This window comes from Rhinatrema bivittatum, chromosome 11 (assembly GCF_901001135.1).
Source record: "Rhinatrema bivittatum chromosome 11, aRhiBiv1.1, whole genome shotgun sequence".
Taxonomy (NCBI): Eukaryota; Metazoa; Chordata; class Amphibia; order Gymnophiona; family Rhinatrematidae; genus Rhinatrema; species Rhinatrema bivittatum.
Window position 1 is genome coordinate 98743578 of NC_042625.1, and position 22963 is coordinate 98766540.

The 22963-nt window shown below is 52.1% G+C and overlaps 2 protein-coding genes across 4 annotated transcripts in view; one reads left to right on the forward strand and one right to left on the reverse strand.

The window, feature by feature from the left end:
- COL9A2 (collagen type IX alpha 2 chain) overlaps window positions 1-5260 on the reverse strand; it is a 54254-nt gene extending 48994 nt beyond the window's left edge. For 2 of the 3 annotated variants that reach the window (XM_029571539.1, XM_029571541.1), the window contains exons 1-5: window positions 5139-5260; window positions 3958-4023; window positions 1137-1172; window positions 982-1044; window positions 550-603 (exon numbers count right to left, since the gene is read on the reverse strand). In XM_029571539.1, coding sequence (XP_029427399.1) covers window positions 550-603; window positions 982-1044; window positions 1137-1172; window positions 3958-4023; window positions 5139-5210 — 291 coding nt within the window. In that variant the 5' untranslated portion in view covers window positions 5211-5260. The remainder of the gene's footprint in view (window positions 1-549; window positions 604-981; window positions 1045-1136; window positions 1173-3957; window positions 4024-5138) is intronic. The other variant, XM_029571540.1, reaches the window with a different exon arrangement.
- Window positions 5261-9341: 4081 nt separating this feature from the next.
- Window positions 9342-22701, forward strand: SMAP2 (small ArfGAP2). The gene is made up of 10 exons (XM_029571203.1): window positions 9342-9611; window positions 18176-18309; window positions 18429-18514; window positions 18926-19004; window positions 19187-19261; window positions 19851-19932; window positions 20028-20137; window positions 20490-20646; window positions 20774-21048; window positions 21270-22701. The coding sequence occupies exons 1-10, from the start codon at window positions 9509-9511 to the stop codon at window positions 21396-21398; spliced, it is 1230 nt and encodes a 409-aa protein (XP_029427063.1). The 5' UTR covers window positions 9342-9508; the 3' UTR covers window positions 21399-22701.
- The last annotated feature ends 262 nt before the right edge of the window (window positions 22702-22963 follow it).

Here is a 22963-nt window from a genome sequence, read left to right on the forward strand (position 1 = left end):
GCAGGTGGCACCTCGGGTAACATAGCAGTGTCTGTGAGACTCTCTCTGTCTCCGTCTGCTGGAGACAGAGAAATACTGAGGGGCTGCAGGTGGCACCTCGGGTAATATAGCAGTGTCTGTGAGACTCTCTCTGTCTCCATCTGCTGGAGACAGAGAAATACTGAGGGGCTGCAGGTGGCACCTCGGGTAATATAGCAGTGTCTGTGAGACTCTCTCTGTCTCCGTCTGCTGGAGACAGAGAAATACTGAGGGGCTGCAGGTGGCACCTCGGGTAATATAGCAGTGTCTGTGAGACTCTCTCTGTCTCCGTCTGCTGGAGACAGAGAAATACTGAGGGGCTGCAGGTGGCACCTCGGGTAATATAGCAGTGTCTGTGAGACTCTCTCTGTCTCCGTCTGCTGGAGACAGAGAAATACTGAGGGGCTGCAGGTGGCACCTCGGGTAATATAGCAGTGTCTGTGAGACTCTCTGTCTCCATCTGCTGGCAGGGAGGCAAAACCCAGGCGTCTGGACTGATCTGGGTTCGTACAGGGAAACCATTTTACTTACTTTGGGTCCTGGGCGTCCAGCAGGACCTGGGTCCCCCTTTGCCCCGATCAAACCCTGCGGGGAGAAGAGAAAGATGATTTCTTTCAGCTACAACTGCATGCGAGGAGCTCACAGATAGGAAGGAAGGTGCTGGGTCTCTGGGCTGCACGTTCTCATCAGAACTTACAAGCCTGGCCCAGTCCTCTCCAGCCCTCCGTGTGCAAAGGAAATATCCTGTGCCACTTCACATGTGCTGGACTGCAGCCACGTGGCCCAACTCCCACCCCAAAGCATTCTGGGATTGCTAGTCCCAAATCCCAGGCTACTCCAGGAAATGAGAGAGACGCTGGTGATGTCCTGGTCTGAGTCGCAGTGCAAAGCTATCGGCCTCTGTCTCTGAGAGCTGTGCTAAGCAGGAGAACATTTTACATTAAAGAAGAGCTTGTGTCTTACTTCCAGTCCTGGCTTCCCAGCAGCTCCGTCAGGGCCTGGCTGGCCCGGCTCTCCCCTTGGACCCTTTCAAGAGACATTGCAAAGAGAAACAGATGTAAGCTATACAAGCATGGAAGAGGAAAGGTTCTGGAGGGTCAAAGAAGCAGAGTACTTACTGCTGGACCGGGAGGCCCGAGAGGGCCACTCTCACCCTGCAGGAGAGAAGAAGGGAAAATTAGGATTTGGTGTTCAGCACTAACGTGGGTCAAGTTACATAATTAATCTGAGCTGGAAGCATACAGTGTCCTATACAGTGTCCTATATTATACAGGAACATCGGTATATAAAAACTATATGGAAACATTTGCAGGAATTTTGCTGAGTAACAAAAGCAGCGCTGCACCAGAATCCTGGCGAGAGCTTCTTCTCACCTCCAAGGATGCACAGCTGTGAAGGAACAGGGCTGAAGTGCACCTCTGCATCCCAGAAGTAAACATTTCTCCTGGGGGATCTAGTCAGGGACAATTCCTTTGGAAAATAGTGGGCAGTGCCAGCCCAGAAGCAAAGACAGCCTGTCGGAGCCTGGGTAGCACCATCAGACAGGCTAGGCAGGGCCAGAACCGGGAGAGCAAGCAGTGGCCCCGTGCCTGGCAGAGCACAGGAGCAGCAGACAGCTTCAGAGGGTCTGTGTGGGGCTGCTGCAGGGGGAGAGAGGGGTTCCTGGATATAGTCTGTGAGAATTTCAGCCCTGAACCTAACCCTAATGTAAACGCCATTGGGTCCTAACCAATAGAAAGGCTCAGAGAAGGCAACAAACACATTTAGAAAACAGAATAAAGTGAAAGAAAGGTCCATAAAATTTACTCCAAAAAGCCCAGCTGTGGGTAGAGAGATCAGCATGCATTTTGGCCCAGGGAAGGACATCGGGTGAGAGAGAGGGGGACTGTGGAGTAACGCAGGGATGCAACTTGGAAGTGAAGCGCTGGGACAAGCGGAGGATCTCTGACTGCAGCCATAATAGCAGTGCGAAAGTGAGCGCTGTCCCTCCGTCCGTCTGGGTGGGTCAGGGAGTGATCCCGCTCCTGTTACCATGCTCAGACGCACTGGCACATTGCTTGTGTGTATAGGATCCGTTGTGGGGTTCCTCGGCTTTAGCACTCATTTACTAATTAAATGTTATACGCTGGGTAGATTTTAAAAAGAAGAATGAATTATGAATGTAGGCGAAAGATGCACAGAAGACATGGTTGAAGTCTTGATGACCGGCGGTTTCAAACGTGTGCTATTGCAGTCCCTTTTGGTGTTAAATGAGCTCTGCCTGCATCATTCTGCAGCCCTGTGTACAGGGGGCTGGGCTGGCTCACCAACATCTGTTCATGTCATTCAGAGGGGAGGGGGTTAGTTTCTCTTTTCTGTGTGGGCTAATATGTCATTTTGCTTTGTTTTGCATTTTTAGTGTGAGTTGTTTGCAAACTGTGCACTCTAAAAATGCAAAACCGAAAGAAAACAAAATGAAATATCGTTAGAGGATTTTTGTTTTGTTTTGAAACAACACGAAATGAAATAATTTACTTCACTGATGTTTTCTTGTTGTTTCAAAACGAAAGCACCATCCCTAAAGGTGACAAGCAGATGAAAAGACGCTGGGAAAAAAAAGGTAAGAAATGCATCCTTTAATGTTGAGAAAGGGCCAACACTGTGACAAACTACAGGTACCATGATCCTGTGGGGCAGGCATTTAAAAAATGAATTCCAGACTGGGCGACCTGGAGTGAAAAGGCTGGGATTTGAGAACAGAGTTCATGCTGAAGGTCACAGACAGAAGGGAAAATATTGGACAGCCCTTAGCCACAGCAGCTCCCAGAGACACGCAGAGGGCTCCCTGCACATCTGCCACAGCAGCTCCCAGAGACACGCAGAGGGCTACCTGCACATCTGCCACAGCAGCTCTCAGAGACACGCAGAGGGCTCCCTGCACATCTGCCACAGCAGCTCCCAGAGACACGCAGAGGGCTACCTGCACATCTGCCACAGCAGCTCTCAGAGACACGCAGAGGGCTACCTGCACATCTGCCACAGCAGCTCCCAGAGACACGCAGAGGGCTACCTGCACATCTGCCACAGCAGCTCTCAGAGACACGCAGAGAGCTACCTGCACATCTGCCACAGCAGCTCTCAGAGACACGCAGAGGGCTACCTGCACATCTGCCACAGCAGCTCCCAGAGACACGCAGAGGGCTACCTGCACATCTGCCCAGATGGGAACAGTGGGAAAGAACGGGGAGCCTTCAACAAAGCAGCTGCTGTAATAAGAACGTGCACAAGAGCAGCAGACAGCGCCAGACGCAGCTGTGCCCGTGCATGGGATACGTAGTTTAGTCAACCCTCGCTGCCACTCAGGGGTCGCGGCTTGCCTTATTGAATGACAGGATGGTGGCTTTGTGATGTCATCGGATACTGCTACATCCATTGGCCAGTGCCCAGACATGCAAATGAGCTCTCTTCTGTCTCACTGCGTCCACTCCAGGTGAAAATATCCACCCCCTCCTCCCCCCATTCTCTGCTCAGTAATACAATAATTTACCCCTTGTATAAACCGTTCTGATGGCGAAACCGAATGACGGTATACAAAAGACGTTAAATAAATAAAACAAATAAAGTTTGGAACCGTCTGTTTTCATCTTAAAGCTGCCCCCAGTAAGGAAAGCTCTGGACGTCCCTGCCCCTTCCTATCATGGGCTGTTTTTGTGCTTTGCTTTTCATTTCCTTTTGCCATTGTTCTGAAGTCTGACTCACGCTGGCTGGGCTTGGGCTCTGGCTACCTGCTGGCCAGTGGCCACTGCTGGTCCGTGCTGGAGGCTTGCAATGCCAGCAGACTGCGGACCAGCGCCCCCTGCTGGCTGTAGCAGGAAACTGAGGCCTTGTCCCTGCCATCCCGAAGGGGCGGGCAGCGACCCACACAAAGACGCTCTTTGTCCAAGCTCACTGTGTACTCACGTCAATGCCATCGGACCCTGGAACTCCTGGGGGACCCGGTGGTCCTGGTTCACCTGGTGGACCTGTCTAAGGAGAGAAGAAGGGAAAAGATAAGTGAGGGGAACGTGCAGGACCTGCCTGGCAACTTTCTAGCATCCCTCAGACTCTGCACGAGGCTTCTCCAGGGATCTGGGGGCTGAAAAGGATCAGTTTGCTCACTTTGCTTGTTGGGACCCCTCAGTTGCTCTCTGGCGTTCCCTGTCTTCCTGGCCACTAGGGATCCTCTGTGCTGATCCTGTGCTTCCTGGAACTCTCTAGGTCGTTCCATGCATCCACTATTCTTTCCGTGAAGAATTGCTGCTGCGTCCACCCCTCATGCTAATCTTCTATGAATGAGAGGGGGAAAGCCAGTGGTGTAGGGAAGGACAGACAGCACTGGCAGAGCTCCTTCCCGGAGGCATTTGAAGTTGTAAAGAGGGAACAGCAGAAAGCACCCGGTGCAGGCCGCCCTTCTGCACAGAACAGTGCCATGAGGGGCCGAGGGCAAATTCCTGATCCAGAGACATCTAAGGAGCTGCCTTTCCTGTCCATTCAGGAAGAGAAGCCCAACAAAGCAGGCTTCATAGAAACTTTTGTCAATTTATAGACATTCAGCCCTTGACAGCCAGACTGCAGTGGCTTGTAAAACCAGATTTCCTGCTTCGGCAGGGACCAGGAACAGAGCGGCCTTTGTACTTCCCAGGTGGGGTTTCTATGTGGGTCAGTGAGTGCCCCGCGGTGGGGGAGGGGAAGGGGGGCATCACAGCCGACCTCCATCAATCTTAGGGAAGCCCCAAATTGCAGTGTAGCCCAGGTGAGACACCAGCAGCCTCACAGTGCAGGGTCCTGCCCCAGCCTTTCCTCACTGCTCCCGGACACAAAGCACGGTGCCCTCCTACAGTGCAGAGCAATCGTCTCCCACTGCACCAAGCATAAAGCGGGGTCAGCTCCAGCCAGCACAGGGCTGCTGTGAAAGGGTGGCTGAAACTGCAGCAAAATGACTTATTTCAGAGATACCTGAAAAAAAAGCAAGAGTCAGTAGAGAGTGGAGGATCAGAAGTGGCCCCTCTGCACCCAGAAACCTGAGGAGCCGTGTCCTGAGATTTAACAAGGATAGAGACCAAGCTACACTTCCAGCAGAAACAGAGGAGGTGCAAACTTACAATCTGAGGCAGTGAGAGGCAGGCGAGCTGTGCAAGCAGAGTCAGCCTGAGGATGCAGGATGAGCAAGCCATGCTGAGGATGCCTTGCCAGCCGGAGGCCGTCTGCTCTGCTCAGCCCTGGCAATCCAAGCCTGGCTTGCAGGAAGGATCAGCCCTGCCCCCTAACACAAAGACCCCCAAGGAGAACTCCCTGCCAGAGCCAGGCAGGAGGCAGGCCCAGCTCATGAATATGCAGCAGCTCTCTCAGTACAGCACAGAGCCCCTGGGGGCTAGGAAGGCAGGGCTTAGCACAAAAGCCCTCTTTATTACAGAAACATGGATCACCGTGGCAGATTAAAGACCACACGGCCCATTCCCATCTCCTCCTCTCCCTCGGAGATCCCCTCTCTTTATTCCTGAACTCAGATCCTGTCCTTGTCTCCATCACTTCCATGCATCCACCACCCTCTCTGTAAAGAAATATTTCCTAAGATTACTCCCGAGTCTACCCCCTTCCACCCCTCGTTCTACAGCCTCCTTTCCATTAAAAAGGCTCCCCTCCTGTGCATGGACACCGTGGGGGTATTTACTCAGGATCCTGCCAAAGAGTAACCTCCGGCCACTGATGACAAGCTCTGGCTTCACTGCTGCCTGCATTAGGGCTGCCATCAGCAGCACACCGCTGGATCACAGCTGGAAATGACATCACATTTACTACATTCTGTGCATGCAAATTCCACCAAAGACTCTAATTCCTTATTTGGTCACATGACTTTTGATATAATGGCATATGAAATGTGGAAATTAGGAAAAAAACAATGGCTCTGTTATAACGCTAACCAGCAGAGGCTCAGCTGCAGCGACCGGGGTAACCTGCACCCAAACATCAGTCAGCATGCGAAGGCCAGACACCAGCCTCGGTCATCTTAGTGGCTGAGGGAACTCTTACAAAATTTGGTAAGAAGATACAGAAAGGGGCCTCTGGGTGCTGCGTTACGTATTGGAATACAGCAAGGCCTGAGATGCCCTGCTAGGCCAGCTCTGTAAAGGTTTGCACATACTTGAAGGCCGAGAGATCAGTTAAATCCTGGGGTGGGTTAGGGGTTGGGGGAGCGAGAGGAAGAATCTCAGCTGGGCAGACTGGATGGCCCACTTGGTCTTTATCTGCCTTCATTCACTATATTACTAGGCTTACCCCAATGTGCAGACTTTCCTGTATTTTCTGTTCCCTGTGCATGCTCTATACCTCTAGAGTGCACTGCAATACTGCCAGAAGGAAGGAGATCATGGCTGTGGCTCAGCTGGAAGCCAAATGCTTCTGTTTACAAATGCAATTAGGACCGCTGGCGGGGGACAGTGCTCTGAGCACAGGTTCTAATCCCAGCTCTGCCTCATTTCCTCATATGTGAATGAGTAACAGCAGATAGGTTTATCTTGTGCAGACCATGGCAGGCATGAACCTCATTCATAAGCCAGGGCTGCTGGGTACAATCTTCCTAATACTTGCATTATGCCAAGGAGAAAAAGTAGAAAAATAGAGTTCCCAGGATGTAATATGTCCAGGTAGCACCTCAGGAGCACCTGGAACTGGGACTAGTTCTTTATTTATTTAAAAATATTTCTATACCGTCTTAACAATATGTATTGACCAAAATGGTTTACAATATAATGAAAAATAATAATAGAAAAGTAATAAAATAGCATAATTTAAATGTCAAATCTTTGCATGAAAATAAATAAATACCTAAAAACAAAAATAAGAAAATAATAATAAAAGTTGGAGAGAAATACAATCAAACTGTAAATGAGTGAATTAATCTTACGTTTTACATTTTCTTGGTCTCTGATTGTACTTTTTGTTACTTAAGGATCTTCTATTTCTCTATATCTTGTACAGAATAGCAGCTTGGTGCTGAGCCATTCTTCTGTTTTTCTCCTTTTCTTTCTTCTCTTTAGAAACTATTGTGCACAGTACTGCACACCCCAGAAGTGGCTGCACCCATTCCTCCATAACTTCTTACATTTAGCTTTTCACAATTAAACCAAATTGATATGTTTTGTTGTTACTGGGTGAATGTTTTGTGGGATAGAAGACATGGCGATGTTGTCCATCATTGATTGTCTCATGAGTGACATGTAGTGACATCATGCAGTTTTTCTCAGCCTCCTTATAAATCCATGGAAATTAGTGTTGTCACAGAATGTGTAAACAGTCTTATCTCTCTGTTCCCACACTGGGTTAGAGGTGATGTGCAGGCAGCGCATTAACCCTCACCATGCTAGGCATGGGTTTTATGAGGTTGCATTATTGCTGTATTTGTCAAACAGGATTTAACATTTGTAAGAAGCAAACTTAGCGCTGCGTTCTTTCACTTCAATGCAAGTAAGCCGCCCCAGAATTTTTTGAGTTTAAACAAACTGAAGTAGCAGACTGGTGAGGCAAGACTTCCCTTGTGTAAATCCATGCTGGCTGTGTCCCATTAAATCATGTCTATCTATATGTTCTGTGATTTTATTCTTTAGAATAGTTTCTATGATTTTTCCCGCCACTGAAGTCAGACTCATTGGTCAATAGTTTATCAGATCACCTCTGGAGCCTTTTTAAAGATCAGCGTCATACAGCCACCCTCCAATTTTCAGGTGCGGCGAATCCCTGGGCCGGTCGTCATCAGGAATCCGCCCCTGGCCCTAGCTCCTTTGAAGATACCGCCCTCTGAACCATGAACTGCTGAGCGACTCTCAACTTCCCCCCAACTAGATGTTTAAAAGCTGCTCTTTCTCCTTTTAAAATATTTGCCCCAGCAGCCTGGATCCATTCAGGTTAAGGTGGAGCCCATTCTTTCAGAATATGTTCCCCTTCCCCAAAAGGTTCCCCAGTTCCTTACAAACTAAATCCCTCTCCTTGCACCATCGTCTCATCCACGCATTGAGACTCCGGAGCTCTGCCTGCCTCTGGGGACCTGCGCGTGGAACAGGGAGCATTTCAGAGAATGCTACCCTGGAGGTTCTGGATTTCAGCTTTCTACCTAAACAGGTGGATAAAAGGGGAACTGGTAGATGCAGTGTACTTGGATTTTCAGAAAGTGTTTGACAAAGTCCCCCATAAGAGGCTTCTGAAGAAAATTTAAAAAATTCATGGGATGGGGGCAGTGTCCTTTTATGGATTGAAAACTGGTTAAAAGATTGAAAACCAGAGAGTAGGAATTTTCACAGCAGAGAATGGTAAACAGTGAAGTGCCTTAAGGATCTGTACTGGAACTGGTGCTTTTTAATATATTTATAAATGATATGGAAAAGGGAACACCAAAAAGCAGAGAGTCATGCATCTGGGCTGTGGTAATCTGAAATAGCTGTATATAATGGGACGTGAAACACTGATGTTCACAGACCAAGAGAGGGATCTTGGGGTGATGATAAGAGTCTGGCTATCTGAAGATGGCGAAGCAGTGTAACAAGGCAATAGCTAAAGCTAGAAGAATGCTGGGCTGCATAGAGAGAGGAATAACCAGTAAGAAAAAGAAGGTGATAATCCCTTTGTACAAGCCCTTGGTGAGGCCTCACCAGGAGTATTCTGTTCAGTTCTGGAGACCATTTCTCAAAAAGGACAGAGAAGGGCGACCAAATGGTGAGCGGTCTGTATGAGAAGACTTAGGAGGAGAGGCTGAAGGATGTGAATATGTATACTTGAAAGGGAGGAGGTGCAGGGGAGATAGGATACAGATCCGATGGCAGAAAAGAGCTGCTCACATTATTCTTCTACTGAGTTTAGTCCTCCTGGACATCCTGCTCTTCAGACTAGAGCTGGTAATCTGCTACATCTATCAGTTCCTTAGTATATGTTACTATTCTGATATGTTGTACCCCCTTGCCTGGATGACATTTGTATGCAGAAAGGCAGGTAATAAATCCAAATAAATAAGTAAATAAAAAGCTTGCCGCATTTTAGAGATCACCGTTCCCGAGGTCACCGTTCGTGCTTTCCTCACATACAGCGCTGCTGCACGAATCAGAGCACTGCCTGCACGGGGCGGGGCGAGAGGTAGCTGCGGACGATCCGCACAGCAGCACCACCCCACGGCGAAGATGTGCGCACACCCTGCCACGAGCCAACCCCGTCTTGACCAGCGCCCCACGTGACCTTCCATTCATGCTTGTGCAGCCGGACGGCGCCCCGCCTCCCTCTCCTCCGATTGGTGGCGGGGCAGTGACGTTTGGTTCCTGAGAGGCGGGGCCTCCGGACGCGGAAACTCGGGTGCCGCGGTTTGGGCTTGGAGGAAGGAAGAAGCCGGAAGCCGGAGGGGCCCGAAGCCGCCGCTGCCTGGAGACGGAGCGCGAGCGCGGCCTCCCTGCCGGTGCGACACGGAGCCGCGGCCCCCGGGCGCCTTCCAGCCATGACCGGGAAGTCGGTGCGGGATGTGGACCGGTACCAGGCCGTGCTGTCCAGCCTGCTGCAGCAAGAGGAGAACAAGTACTGCGCCGACTGCCGGGCAAAGGGTAAGCAGCCCTCCCAATAAGACCCCCGAGCCGCTCACCCCCGGTAACTAACCCGAGCCGCTCACCAGTGCCCCCGGTAACTAACCCGTGCCGCTCACCAGTGCCCCCGATAACCCGATCCACTCACCAGTATACCCATTAATCAATCTGACCAGCTAACCACCCTTTCCAGTAACTAACCCGTGCCGCTCACCAGTGCCCCCGGTAACTAACCCGTGCCGCTCACCAGTGCCCCCGATAACCCGATCCACTCACCAGTATACCCATTAATCAATCTGACCAGCTCACCCCCGGTAACTAACCCGTGCCGCTCACCAGTGCCCCCGGTAACTAACCCGTGCCGCTCACCAGTATACCCATTAATCAATCTGACCAGCTAACCACCCTTTCCAGTAACTAACCCGATCCGCTCACCAGTGCCCCCGGTAACTAACCCGTGCCGCTCACCAGTGCCCCCGGTAACTAACCCGTGCCGCTCACCAGTGCCCCCGATAACCCGATCCACTCACCAGTATACCCATTAATCAATCTGACCAGCTCACCCCCGGTAACTAACCCGTGCCGCTCACCAGTGCCCCCGGTAACTAACCCGTGCCGCTCACCAGTGCCCCCGATAACCCGATCCACTCACCAGTATACCCATTAATCAATCTGACCAGCTAACCACCCTTTCCAGTAACTAACCCGTGCCACTCACCAGTGCCCCCGGTAACTAACCCGTGCCGCTCACCAGTGCCCCCGATAACCCGATCCACTCACCAGTATACCCATTAATCAATCTGACCAGCTCACCCCCGGTAACTAACCCGTGCCGCTCACCAGTGCCCCCGGTAACTAACCCGTGCCGCTCACCAGTATACCCATTAATCAATCTGACCAGCTAACCACCCTTTCCAGTAACTAACCCGATCCGCTCACCAGTGCCCCCGGTAACTAACCCGTGCCGCTCACCAGTGCCCCCGGTAACCAACCCGTGCCGCTCACCAGTGCCCCCGATAACCCGATCCACTCACCAGTATACCCATTAATCAATCTGACCAGCTCACCCCCGGTAACTAACCCGTGCCGCTCACCAGTGCCCCCGGTAACTAACCCGTGCCGCTCACCAGTATACCCATTAATCAATCTGACCAGCTAACCACCCTTTCCAGTAACTAACCCGTGCCGCTCACCAGTGCCCCCGGTAACTAACCCGTGCCGCTCACCAGTGCCCCCGATAACCCGATCCACTCACCAGTATACCCATTAATCAATCTGACCAGCTCACCCCCGGTAACTAACCCGTGCCGCTCACCAGTGCCCCCGGTAACTAACCCGTGCCGCTCACCAGTATACCCATTAATCAATCTGACCAGCTAACCACCCTTTCCAGTAACTAACCCGATCCGCTCACCAGTGCCCCCGGTAACTAACCCGTGCCGCTCACCAGTGCCCCCGATAACCCGATCCACTCACCAGTATACCCATTAATCAATCTGACCAGCTCACCACCCTTTCCAGTAAGTCCCCCGATCCGCTCACCAGTGCCCCCGGTAACTATCCCGATCCGCTCACCAGTATACCCATTAATCAATCTGATCAGCTCACCACCCTTTCCAGTAAGTCCCCCGATCCGCTCACCAGTGCCCCCGGTAACTATCCCGATCCGCTCACCAGTATACCCATTAATCAATCTGACCAGCTAATCACCCTTTCCAGTAAGTCCCCCGATCCGCTCACCAGTGCCCCCGGTGTAACTAACCTGATCCGTGCTCAACAGTGCCCCCGGTAACTAACCCGATCTGCTCACCAGTGCCCCCGGTAACCCGATCCGCTCACCAGTATACCCATTAATCAATCTGACCAGCTCACCACCCCTCCCTGGTAACTAACCTGACCTGCTTGCCAGTGCTCCCTGATAACTAACCTGACCTCGCCAGTGCTCCCAGTAACTAACCTGACCCAATCACCAGTGCTCCCAGTAAATCCCCTGACCCGCTCACCAGTACAGCCAATAACTAACCTGAACAGCTCACCAGGCCTCTCATCTCAACATCTCTCCCAGTTACTAACCAAATCAGGTCATCAACTGTGCCAGCAATCAACTCAACCAGCTCACCAGCCCTCCCAGTAACCATCTCACCAACCCACCCAGTAACTAAGCCACTAGCTCTCTCAATAATTAACCCAACCAGCTCACTAATTGTCCCAGCAACCAATTCAACCAGCTCAACAGCTCCCCCAGTAACTAACCGATCATGCCAGCAAGCAGCCAAACTGGTTCACCAGTCCTCCCAGTAGGCAACCCAACCTGCTCACCACTTGCAGTAACTAAGCCAACCAGGTAATAAACCTTCCAACCCTCTTTGCAACCAATCCACTCTGCTCACAGACTCCATCTGCTAATCCAGCTGACTGACTAACTCCTTTTTATTTTATCCAGTCAGCAACATATGCCCTTCCAATCAAGACAGCCATCTGTCATTGCTAGGAAACTAAGGGGGTCATTTATAGACATAAAATGGGAGAAAACCTTTAGTAAATGACTCCCTTAGTGCCCAACAGCCAAATAATTAACTAGGCAAAGCGATCACCTATGGTTTTCGTATCTAGGTTAGCAAGCGATAGGCAGCCAGATATTCTTCCCATGTAACCGTCCTGCCAGCTGACCAATCATTCTGCTCATCAGTACAGCCAAGAATAAGGGAACCAGCGGGCTGACCATCCTGCCAGTATTCATGCCCCCTATGCTTTGGTTACTGATTCTCTCTTCCCCAGGAGAATCTGGGATCGCGGTAGCAGAGTTTAGTTTCCTCCTGATCTTTACTTCCTGAGCAGTGCCACACTTCTGCCAAGACCTTGCACAGTCTCAGAGCCTGCCCTTCCTTTCAAAGAGGTGAATTATTCATTTCTTGAATCGAAAGGTTCAGTGGCTGTATTGGTGCTGGATAAAAATGGGACTGTGCGTAGGCTGCATGAACAAACGAGGTGTTGTCCTACCTGAGCCGGTATCGATGGTCGCAGCGCCCTGTGCTCAGACCTGCCCTTCCTCTGCTTGAGCAAGACATTGCACTTCCATGTTTCTCCTTAAAACTGACACTGAATATTACAGATGATTCCCCTGTCCTGGCTCAGTGCTTGAGTTTTGGGTGTTACTGTATCAGTGGGGGTAGCCGGCGTGTATGGAGGGAGACGTGTGCTATCTCTCGGCAGCTAAAACGGATTAGGATGGCAGAGCAGCCGTTGAGGATGCACCAGGCAGATGATCAGCATAAATATGGGCACGAAAAATAATCTACATTGGTTTGATGGGTAATTAATATTTGTATTATTCAAGAGATCCTTCCAGTTCTGGTCATGTCCGATCTGGAGCGGGGAGTGAACTTCTGCTTTGATCTCTGTCCTCCGCTAATGGTGGAGGGGTGGCGGTGGAAAGTGGGTCTGGAGCAGGAGGGCAGGGAGTGTGCACCTGACACGATCTGTCCCTGCAGGTGACGAATACACAGATCTTGCTGCCTACATTAGGGTGAAATCAGTTTATTGCTCACGGTGGCAGATGGGATACATTTTAACATAACCTGGGACCTTCATTTTTTATCAGGGCCCATGATTTTTCCAGATAAGTATCGGACTTTATTTTGGTGAACAGAAGCCAGGACAGTAAAACGATATTAAGCAGATTCTCCCACGCATCCCCTGCCTAGCCCTGGGCTGCCCCTCCCTCCTGTCTGCAGCAGGCAGTGCTTCTGGTGGGTGGCGTCGGCAGAACCGGACAGCGGGCACTGTGGCTGCCCGGAAGGGTGAGCACGTTCACTGGTTGAGGCAGGATTTGAAACGTAGCGCACGCTTCGCTCTGCACGGACTTCCAGTAGTGCTGCATCTTAAACCATGGTGATAATCAGTCTAAACTGAAGTACGTTTCCCGCCAAGCGTGGGGTGGTGTTTGAATGGGTTTTCCTCTACCTGTAGAGCATCTTCGCTGAATACTGGCGCTCGGGCACTACGGCAGTGTTGCTGGATCATCTGCTGACGGAAGAGCTGAGGTCCCCAGAGACGCTGCCTGGGGGGCGGTGTTACAGTCCCTGCAACCCTTCCAGCCTCTGCTGGTTTTATTTGCTGCCTCGTGTCTGGTGACCCTTTGCACACACATCTCTGATGCTCAGAGTACGTTTCTGTACTGAATCATTGCAGCTGTCCCTCCAGATGACTCACGTCTTGCAGTGAAGTGCTATGTGGAAAATCACAGGCAACGGCTAGCAGCCCCCTGGATGTGTATTTACGGGTGGGGGGCTTAGCGGATCCATTCTCAGGACCAGGGTTTTAGGAGGAGTGTTGGCACTGGCGTTCTCAGTCATTAGGGGGTGAATTATAAATCAGATGCCTGGGAATCTGTAACGTCTCTGATCTGGACTGCAAGCTTGCTCTCCGTCTCTGGGGACGGATGCGTTGGATGGAGGTGATGTGCGTAGCCCCACCTCCCTTGGGGAGGGATTTTGGCGAAGGGTGAAGGTTACAATGTGCACGTTAAACATTGACAGAACCACGATCTCGCACAGGAAGCTTTTCAAATCATTTTATTACATACAAAATCTTCTCTATGAAGGTTTAATCCTCACAATTTGATAAGTCCAAATAGTTTTGTATCTCAGATGGGACCGGGAGGTGATGATGATCCACGACGCGTTATTAGCCCAGGTACAGATAAGACCAAAATGGTCCATCCAGCGTGATGGTCAAGGTTGTAATTGCCACTCTGTGCAGGTTACCCTCTCCGTCCCACTCCACCCTGTAGGTAGACTGTCCTGGGAGTGAGTAGCAGGATTACATTTCCTTTATGGACCTGGACTGGTCACTGTCGGAGACAGGATGCTGGGCTCGATGCACCTTGGTCTGACCCAGCACGGCACTTCTTATGAGACCCGTAACTTATGTTCTGTACCACTGTGAGGGAACTTAAACTTTAACTCTGCTGATTCCCCTCCGCCCTTTCGGTTGAAGCCAGTAGCAGAAAAATGTATCGTCCTACGGTGGTGAGTGGAATTTTTTACTCCGTCTGAAATGGCAGATGATGTCGGCTGTAAGTGACAGGTTTCCCACAGCCTCAGGACAGCCCGGGTATGTGGAGACCCTCTGGATGTTCAGCCTGATTCATGTGGGAGGCCTCGGAGAGTCCATGCTCTGAAGCTGCCGACACTGCAGCATCTCCTGACTTCGTGCATAAACATGAGCGGTCTCTGGAGGCAGAGTATCTATCGCTGCTCTGTGCCTGATTCCTGGGAAGATTTGCGTTTATCTTACAAATTCAAATCCCAGAGAGGCACAGCAGTTGGTTTGTCTTTTTCTGCAAAGCTGAAGAGCTGAGAGCTAAAAATTACTGACCAACCCAGAAAGACCTACTAAGCCTCCCAGCCGGAGGATAACTGGACCAGACGGGGAAGGGCCCTGTAGCCCCAGCAGACGCTGGCCTGCCCTTTCCTATCTCAGCCTCCCTTCCTCCCAGCCGGAGGATAACTGGACCAGACGGGGAAGGGCCCTGTAGCCCCAGCAGACTCTGGCCTGCCCTTTCCTATCTCAGCCTCCCTTCCTCCCAGCCGGAGGATAACTGGACCAGACGGGGAAGGGCCCTGTAGCTCCAGCAGACGCTGGCCTGCCCTTTCCTATCTCAGCCTCCCTTCCTCCCAGCTGGAGGATAACTGGACCAGATGGGGAAGGGCCCTGTAGCCCCAGCAGACGCTGGCCTGCCCTTTCCTATCTCAGCCTCCCTTCCTCCCAGCCGGAGGATAACTGGACCAGACGGGGAAGGGCCCTGTAGGCTCAGCAGACGCTGGCCTGCCCTTTCCTATCTCAGCCTCCCTTCCTCCCAGCCGGAGGATAACTGGACCAGACGGGGAAGGGCCCTGTAGCTCCAGCAGACGCTGGCCTGCCCTTTCCTATCTCAGCCTCCCTTCCTCCCAGCTGGAGGATAACTGGACCAGATGGGGAAGGGCCCTGTAGCCCCAGCAGACGCTGGCCTGCCCTTTCCTATCTCAGCCTCCCTTCCTCCCAGCCGGAGGATAACTGGACCAGACGGGGAAGGGCCCTGTAGGCTCAGCAGACGCTGGCCTGCCCTTTCCTATCTCAGCCTCCCTTCCTCCCAGCTGGAGGATAACTGGACCAGACGGGGAAGGGCCCTGTAGCCCCAGCAGACGCTGGCCTGCCCTTGCCTATCTCAGCCTCCCTTCCTCCCACCCGGAGGATAACTGGACCAGACGGGGAAGGGCCCTGTAGCCCCAGCAGACTCTGGCCTGCCCTTTCCTATCTCAGCCTCCCTTCCTCCCAGCCGGAGGATAACTGGACCAGACGGCGAAGGGCCCTGTAGCCCCAGCAGACTCTGGCCTGCCCTTTCCTATCTCAGCCTCCCTTCCTCCCAGCCGGAGGATAACTGGACCAGACGGGGAAGGGCCCTGTAGCTCCAGCAGACGCTGGCCTGCCCTTTCCTATCTCAGCCTCCCTTCCTCCCAGCCGGAGGATAACTGGACCAGACGGGGAAGGGCCCTGTAGCCCCAGCAGACGCTGGCCTGCCCTTTCCTATCTCAGCCTCCCTTCCTCCCAGCCGGAGGATAACTGGACCAGACGGGGAAGGGCCCTGTAGGCTCAGCAGACGCTGGCCTGCCCTTTCCTATCTCAGCCTCCCTTCCTCCCAGCCGGAGGATAACTGGACCAGACGGGGAAGGGCCCTGTAGCCCCAGCAGACTCTGGCCTGCCCTTTCCTATCTCAGCCTCCCTTCCTCCCAGCCGGAGGATAACTGGACCAGACGGGGAAGGGCCCTGTAGCCCCAGCAGACGCTGGCCTGCCCTGAAGCTTCCTCATGCAGATTGTGAAAGGAAACCGAGCAGAGCCCTAAAACAGGAAGCTGTATGCAGAAGCTGACGCAGTTTGGAGATAGTGGGGGAATTAAATCGGAAACACTGAGGGGAGGGGAAATTCCAGTACTTCAAGGAGAATATTGGACTTTTTAAACTGAATTTAGGTTCCCGCGTTCCTTGATGTGCATCGTCCAATCCTCTTCTCTTTCAGCGTTCCTCTCCCCCGGTGTCCTTGGGCAGCGAGGATCCCGCCTTTCACTGCTCTCTCTTAGAAACCGTAGGTGGGGTTTTCCTCTTGTGCACCCCCCGGCACCACACACACAGAGCCACAGCAGGCTCGCTGCATCTCCATGGGCCAAATCATTCTCTGCCAATACTCCAGTCCTTGGGTGCAGCTCCCTGTATCCTGCCAGCAACAGAGGTCAGGAGGGTAGGGCGATGTCACGCCCTACCCTCATGCACGTAGAGGAGAGGCTCCCGCCTGTAACTTTAACCCTGGACTAGAGTACGGAAATACTCTAGTCTGGGCCCCAGTTTATAAGGTGGAGGCACAAGATGTCAGCCATTCAGGTAAAGTAACCTGGCAGTGCTAAAGCCGGGATTAGAACTCGGGACTGTCAGCAAGGAGTATCTGAGCATGGCCTATCCTAGACATGGCAGAGTGAAAGAAGCATCCCAGGCGGATTTCTCTGGGTCTGAGCCTTCTCCGTGCCCCTGTCCTCTGCCAGGCCCTGATCGACTCCCAGGCGTCACTGCCAGGTTTTAAGGCTGCGAGGCAGCGATCTGACGTCACGCCTTGGAGATGACATGACACGTGCATTCATTTAATTTCCGCCTTCCCCCAAGTGTGTGGTGCGCATGTCCTGAGTGCCTACTGGCATTTTATTTGTTTATCTTTTAATTCGGAGAACTACTCAAGTGGCAAAGAAGTAAATGTCCTAGGCTGGAGCAGTCAAGATCTTCTCCGATAATTCCCCCTCTTGCTGTGTGTAAAATCAATACAAGTTTCCTGAGTGCCGTGATTTGAAGGGCTGGATGCCTGGACAGTGACATCCTGAGCATGGGGCTCCACTTCCACTCTGCAGTATTTGTCTGTAAACGGAGACGTCGTGGAGCAGCTGCATGGGCTCCTTTTTCCATGCAGCCAGCATCAGACCGGACTGAGAAATTCTCTTTTGCTTCCCTGTTGCCAGCCAAGGCCGGTGCTTGCATTAGGCGGTCGCCTAGTGCGCCAAACCTCTGCCAGTGTGAGTGCTGTGCCAGATACCACTGTGCTGGGTAAGGCCTGACCAAAGGATTGCCTTGCACCGGCCCTGCTGCCAGCAGAACGTGGGGCAGATATAACAGGGTTGCCCATAACAAGTCATGCTGAGGGCCAGATCACTGCAAAGCCTCTGAGCTCCACTGATGGGAACGCAGTGCACCCTTTGAGTTTGGAACATCACCTGGTGATCCTGTGCAGTTGTGCAAACACTGGTGCACCAGCCTTCAGAAGGCTTGGCTGATCATCTCCATACTGCTGGTTATTCACTGATTCGTTGGGGAACAGGGAGGACATCTTTCCCCTGCAATGCTGTCAGAGCCAAGAGCCCAGGGGAAGAGCTGAACCTTGCGGAACACTTCGGTGTTTTTAATGTGGCTTGTCTTGTTCCTCTTCAGTTGTCCCCTCCTGAGATAATTCCATACTTTCTATTATTGAGTGATAAGGCAGCTGGTGTACACTTTTGCTATTTTTCCAGGGCCAAGATGGGCATCGTGGAACATCGGGGTGTTTGTCTGCATCCGCTGTGCTGGGATTCACCGCAACTTAGGGGTTCACATCTCCAGAGTGAAATCTGTGAACCTGGACCAGTGGACCCAGGAACAGATCCAGGTGAGCTGGCGGTGCTGTGCGCATGTCTTGTTCACGTGTCGGACACAGGTTGGGAGGGGCACTGCTGCAACCTGAGACAGTTAGTGTGCGTGTCTAGCAGCTGTGTTTTCCCTCTGCAGTGCATGCAGGAGATGGGCAATGCGAAGGCAAACCGGCTGTATGAGGCTCATCTGCCCGAGAGCTTCCGCCATCCACAGATGGACCAGTATCCTTTCCAGCCCTGGCTGATGCGAGGTTCTTCTGAGCATGCTTCGCAGTAGAAACGTGCGTGGCACGAGTAACCCTTTGTGTTCTGAGCTGGCGTGATGCTGGCAGCGCTTGGGAAGTAGCCTTTTATTAGGGGAACTGGAGACAGGATTTTAAAGTAGCACATTTGTTCTGGCAGAATGTGCGACCTTCAGTACAGAAGACTGCACTGTGCCAGGCTATTAAGGGACCGCAGTTGTCCTTGAGTTCAGAACTGACCTGCGGCTTCCAGGTAGAATGACCCGCTCTCGTGAGCCTTGCAGAGGGTACAAACTGCCCCGAATCCCAGCTCAAACCAGGCATGCTGGCCTGCGGAAGCAATTCCCCGCTGTGTGCTTCCTGCCTATTAATCCTTAATCAGGTCTTGCAGAGCAGCGGAAGCGTTTATCCGAGATAAGTATGAAAAGAAGAAATACATGGACAGGAGCCTGGACGTTGCTGCACTGAGGGTGAGAGCTAGGAAACACTGCAACCCTAATTGGATTTAGTTGTGGTGTGTGATACATGAAAATGTGACCACAGAGTGAATAACCGGTGGCCCAGAATGATTTCTCCAGATAACGACCGTGCCTGTGTTTGTGTTTCTCTTCCATGACTCACCGTGCCCACTTGCTTATTGGATCCTGTGCAGAAGGGGAGAGACGATAAAAGGAAGCCAGCAGCAGAGGACAGACAGACCCCTGTTGTGTTTGAAAAAGTGAAAATGGTAAGACCCAGCCCTGGATGGGGATGGGCACGAGGACAGGAAATGCCCCATCCAAGGATATTTCTTTATTTAAAATGATTTCTATACTGCATTTTATAAAATCTAAGCAGTTCACAATTCTATATAATCAAACATAAAATTAAAATCAAAATAAATAACATGACTCATAAAACACAAATTCCTTAAATCAGAATACATGGGATAAAAATGAGTAAAAAAAAAAAAAAAAATCAACAAACAACTAAAATCAATGATAAAATATAACCCGAAACCCTAGCCATTTCAAGCATCTAACAGAGCCCTCTTGTAGCCAGTCCTGGTGATCTGCTATTACACATTAAACCAAGCCTCGGAGCAGCCTTAGAGTCCTGTCAGACGTGTAGTTGTTCAGGCAGCGGGCCAGCGCCTCACCCCAACGGGCCGCTCGTTCCCAGCCTGTAGGAGCCTTCCAGGTTCCTAATTCTGGAGCTTTTCAGGAACCGTACGCCCGCAGAACCAGTTTCTATGAGGGTAAAACGTTTTGCTGTGTGTTTGCGGCTTTCTTGAAAATGAACCACCATGAAATGAATGTGTTTTTAATCTCTCTTAGCCACAAAAGAAGGAGGAGCTGCAGAGCTCCCAGATAAAGCTGCCCAGGCTGGAAGAGCCAGTGATGGACCTGCTGGGTCTGGGTAAGGCACCGCGGATCCCTGGAAGCTACTGAAACTCTTATGCCTGGTCCTGCAGTTTCCCCATGGCAGATCGATTGTTCCTTTCTGTTTGTCAGATATCCCTGTGGCCAGCAGCATCCCTAACGGAAAGCCCAGTAGCACTTTAAAGAATGATCTGGATCTATTTGGACCAACAGCGCCCATCCCACTCTCCAGTTCCTGCCAGGTAAGATGAAGGTCTGTGTTGCTAATGCCCTGCCTCCTTCCTGCGGATCCCCTGGCCTCCCAGCTGGGCCCTTATTCTAATCCTCTTTGTATATCTGATTGTGAGGCCAGGCCCGTTGCATTCAGCAGAGATGCCTTGCGCATCGATGGCCTCCCACGCTAAGTCCAGGCCCTCTGCTCCTTCTCTGGCGAGGCAATAGCTGTCATTGTGCCCGAGAAAGGAAGTAGTTACATCCCCTGGGAAAGGGATAAGGCTGGAGATGAGCGCGGGTTCCTGCCTGCAGCTCTGTCTGTCAGTCTGGGGGGAAAGCGCCCAGCTTGACGTTTCTTCTCTGTCCCCTTTCCTCACCCAGGCCATTAACTCGCCACCAATGAGAACAAGCAATAGCTCGGTGCCTGAAAATCTCAACCTCTTTCCTGAAGCCAGCGGCAAAGCTGAGGACCCTGGGAAGAAGCAGCTGAGCAAAGACTCCATTCTTTCCCTGTACGGCTCCCAGGCGCCGGCTCAAGGTACATCACTCGCAGAGCAGGGCTCTCGCTGGCCCCCCCCCCCCCCCCCCCCCCCCCCCCCCCCCCCCATGTGCATGACTATTGCTGGGACTCGGAAGGAAATGGCTTTCTCTCTGCTTCCTCCCAGGTGCTATGTTCATCCTTCCCACACACATGGCGTACTCTGCAGCTTATAGCGGCTTCCCAGCACTAGCACCGGGCAGCGGCATGGCTGGGGGCACGATGGCACCTCCGCTTGGTCTGATGACGCAGCCAACAGCCGCGGGGATGGTAGCTCCAGTAACTGTGCCGGCAGGGTACGTGTCTGGCATGCAGGCGCCTTACGTTGCTGGCACGGGAGGGGCACCACAGCCCATGTATGGCGTGCAGCCGGCACAGCAGCTTCAGTGGAACATCGCACAGGTAAGACCTGCACCTGGTGAGAAGGATGAGAAACCGGCACCTGCTCTGCGTGCCTTTGCTTCATGGTGGAAAGTCGGATCTCTGTGGCGAGCTTCAGTAACTGAGAGCGGGTTGGTGTTGGAGGTCTTCCCCCAGAACGTGGCAAGTGTTTGAGCATTGGGGGATCCCGGGCAGACGTTAGGCTCTGGGCTGACTCTCTCTCTTCTCTCACTGCTCCCCAGATGACCCAGCACATGGCCGGGATAAACTTTTATGGTGCCACTGGAATGGCAGGATATGGACAGCCGATGGGAGCCGGAAGTACCCCGGGAGGTAACCAGACCCTCGGAGCGAGTCAGATGTGGAAATGAAAAGTAACCGTCGCCTTGTAAATCTGCACATCAGCCTCTTTGGGCTGCTTTCCGGGGGCTGCTCATTTTTACACAGTGGGGAATTTTTTGTGGTTTTATTTTTGCCTTGTACCCATCACTGAAAAAGTCAGACCTCAACTCCACCTCTTACTTTATGAGCTGGGACGTCACAGTCTCTCTGGGAACGGGAAAGGGCCACTTTCTAGGTTGTAGGGCCTGTAGAAAGCGAGGGAGAGCGGCAGGCAGAAGGCACCTCCTGGATCCTGAGCAGTGTCTGCCACGCTTCGTGGGATCCAGCGTTGCCCTCCTGTACAACTCCCATCCGAAACGGCGAGGGGACTGCGCATCCTGCTTCACTCGTTTCAGGAAAGAGCCCTCAGGTTAACTGAAGGGGGGAGGGTCTGGTTTCACTGAGAGAGGCACGGGGACCCCAATCCCCTTCGCGGCTTTGGAGGATGACTCTCTTCTGATGGTGGAGTCCCCCCCCCGGGAAGCTCAGGTTCTTGCCGGTTTCCAACTCCCGCAGGCTCCACTTAACGGGTGAAGGAGCAGCACCCGTCCCAGGAATGGTTTTCTGCGGTTCTCTCCTCATTCCTGCCCCAGGGCATCTGTAGGGTCACGCGTGGTCACGCGGCGACAGAATCTGGGCTATATTTAAACTGTATTTTAAAATGTTTTTCTAATAGTTCAGGGAAACCTTGGCAAAAAAGACTTGTGTGTGTGTGTGTGAAGTACTGAGCCAGAGGTCGGTGCGTTTTTCTTTCGGATGGGACCAACCTGCTTTCAAAAAGTATTTTTCCTTTACTGGTCCAAGAGTCTAGTGAACTGGGGAGAGGTGAGAGGTAAGGAATAAGAAGTCCCCATCTTCTGCTGGCTGCAGAAAGTTATTTACGCCCCCCATAGGCTCCTCCTTGAAACCATGTGTACAGAGCTGTGTACACGGCCGCCACCAGGAGGTGCAGGATCAGGCGAGCACCCAGATGGGAGCCTTGCAGCTCTGCCTGATCTGTGGCCACTTTGCAGAAGGAAGGCAGGGGAGTGTGGAGAGGTTTTAGGAAGCAGCAGCTCTCGTGGCCTCCTTTTTATAACTTTGTGGAATAATGTTTTGTATCGCGTTGTGCTGTGTGAGCCGAATCCTGCCAGTGGCTGAGTGAGGCCGGAGGCAGGCGCTCGCCTCATTCTCCTGCAGGAATCACCATGTGAAGACGCTTCATCTGCATGAAATGGAAAGGGGAAACAATGTAATTAGTGAGAAAAATAATCCTGTGTATATGGCAGAATAAAAGCTTTTTCCTTGCTGCTGTTTCCAGTTCCCCTTTTCTTTTGTTTAACATTTAGCTGTTTCAAAGAGAGAGGAGGAGCCTGTGTAAGCTGTAAAACCTTTTAAAGGACCAGTAAATAAGAAGCTGAGCCCTCAAGAAATCCACTCTCTCTCGTCTTTGGGTATCAGTCAGAACTACATCTTGTAGTCTCCTCTAGTCCAGGCTGCTGTAGGCTTTCCGCCTCCCGCACACCCTTAGGAGGGCGCGGGGCAGTGGTGGATGCACCTCCAAGCCCACAGGAAG

What these genes read in the sequence shown, in the direction of transcription:
- SMAP2 (XM_029571203.1), top strand. Translation starts at nt 9,509, where the DNA reads ATGACCGGGAAGTCGGTGCGGGATGTGGACCGGTACCAGGCCGTGCTG. An exon ending in CGCCGACTGCCGGGCAAAGG is followed by an intron (nt 9,612 to 18,175) that starts GTAAGCAGCCCT and finishes CTATTTTTCCAG; the next exon opens with GGCCAAGATGGGCATCGTGG. An exon ending in GATGGACCTGCTGGGTCTGG is followed by an intron (nt 19,933 to 20,027) that starts GTAAGGCACCGC and finishes TCTGTTTGTCAG; the next exon opens with ATATCCCTGTGGCCAGCAGC.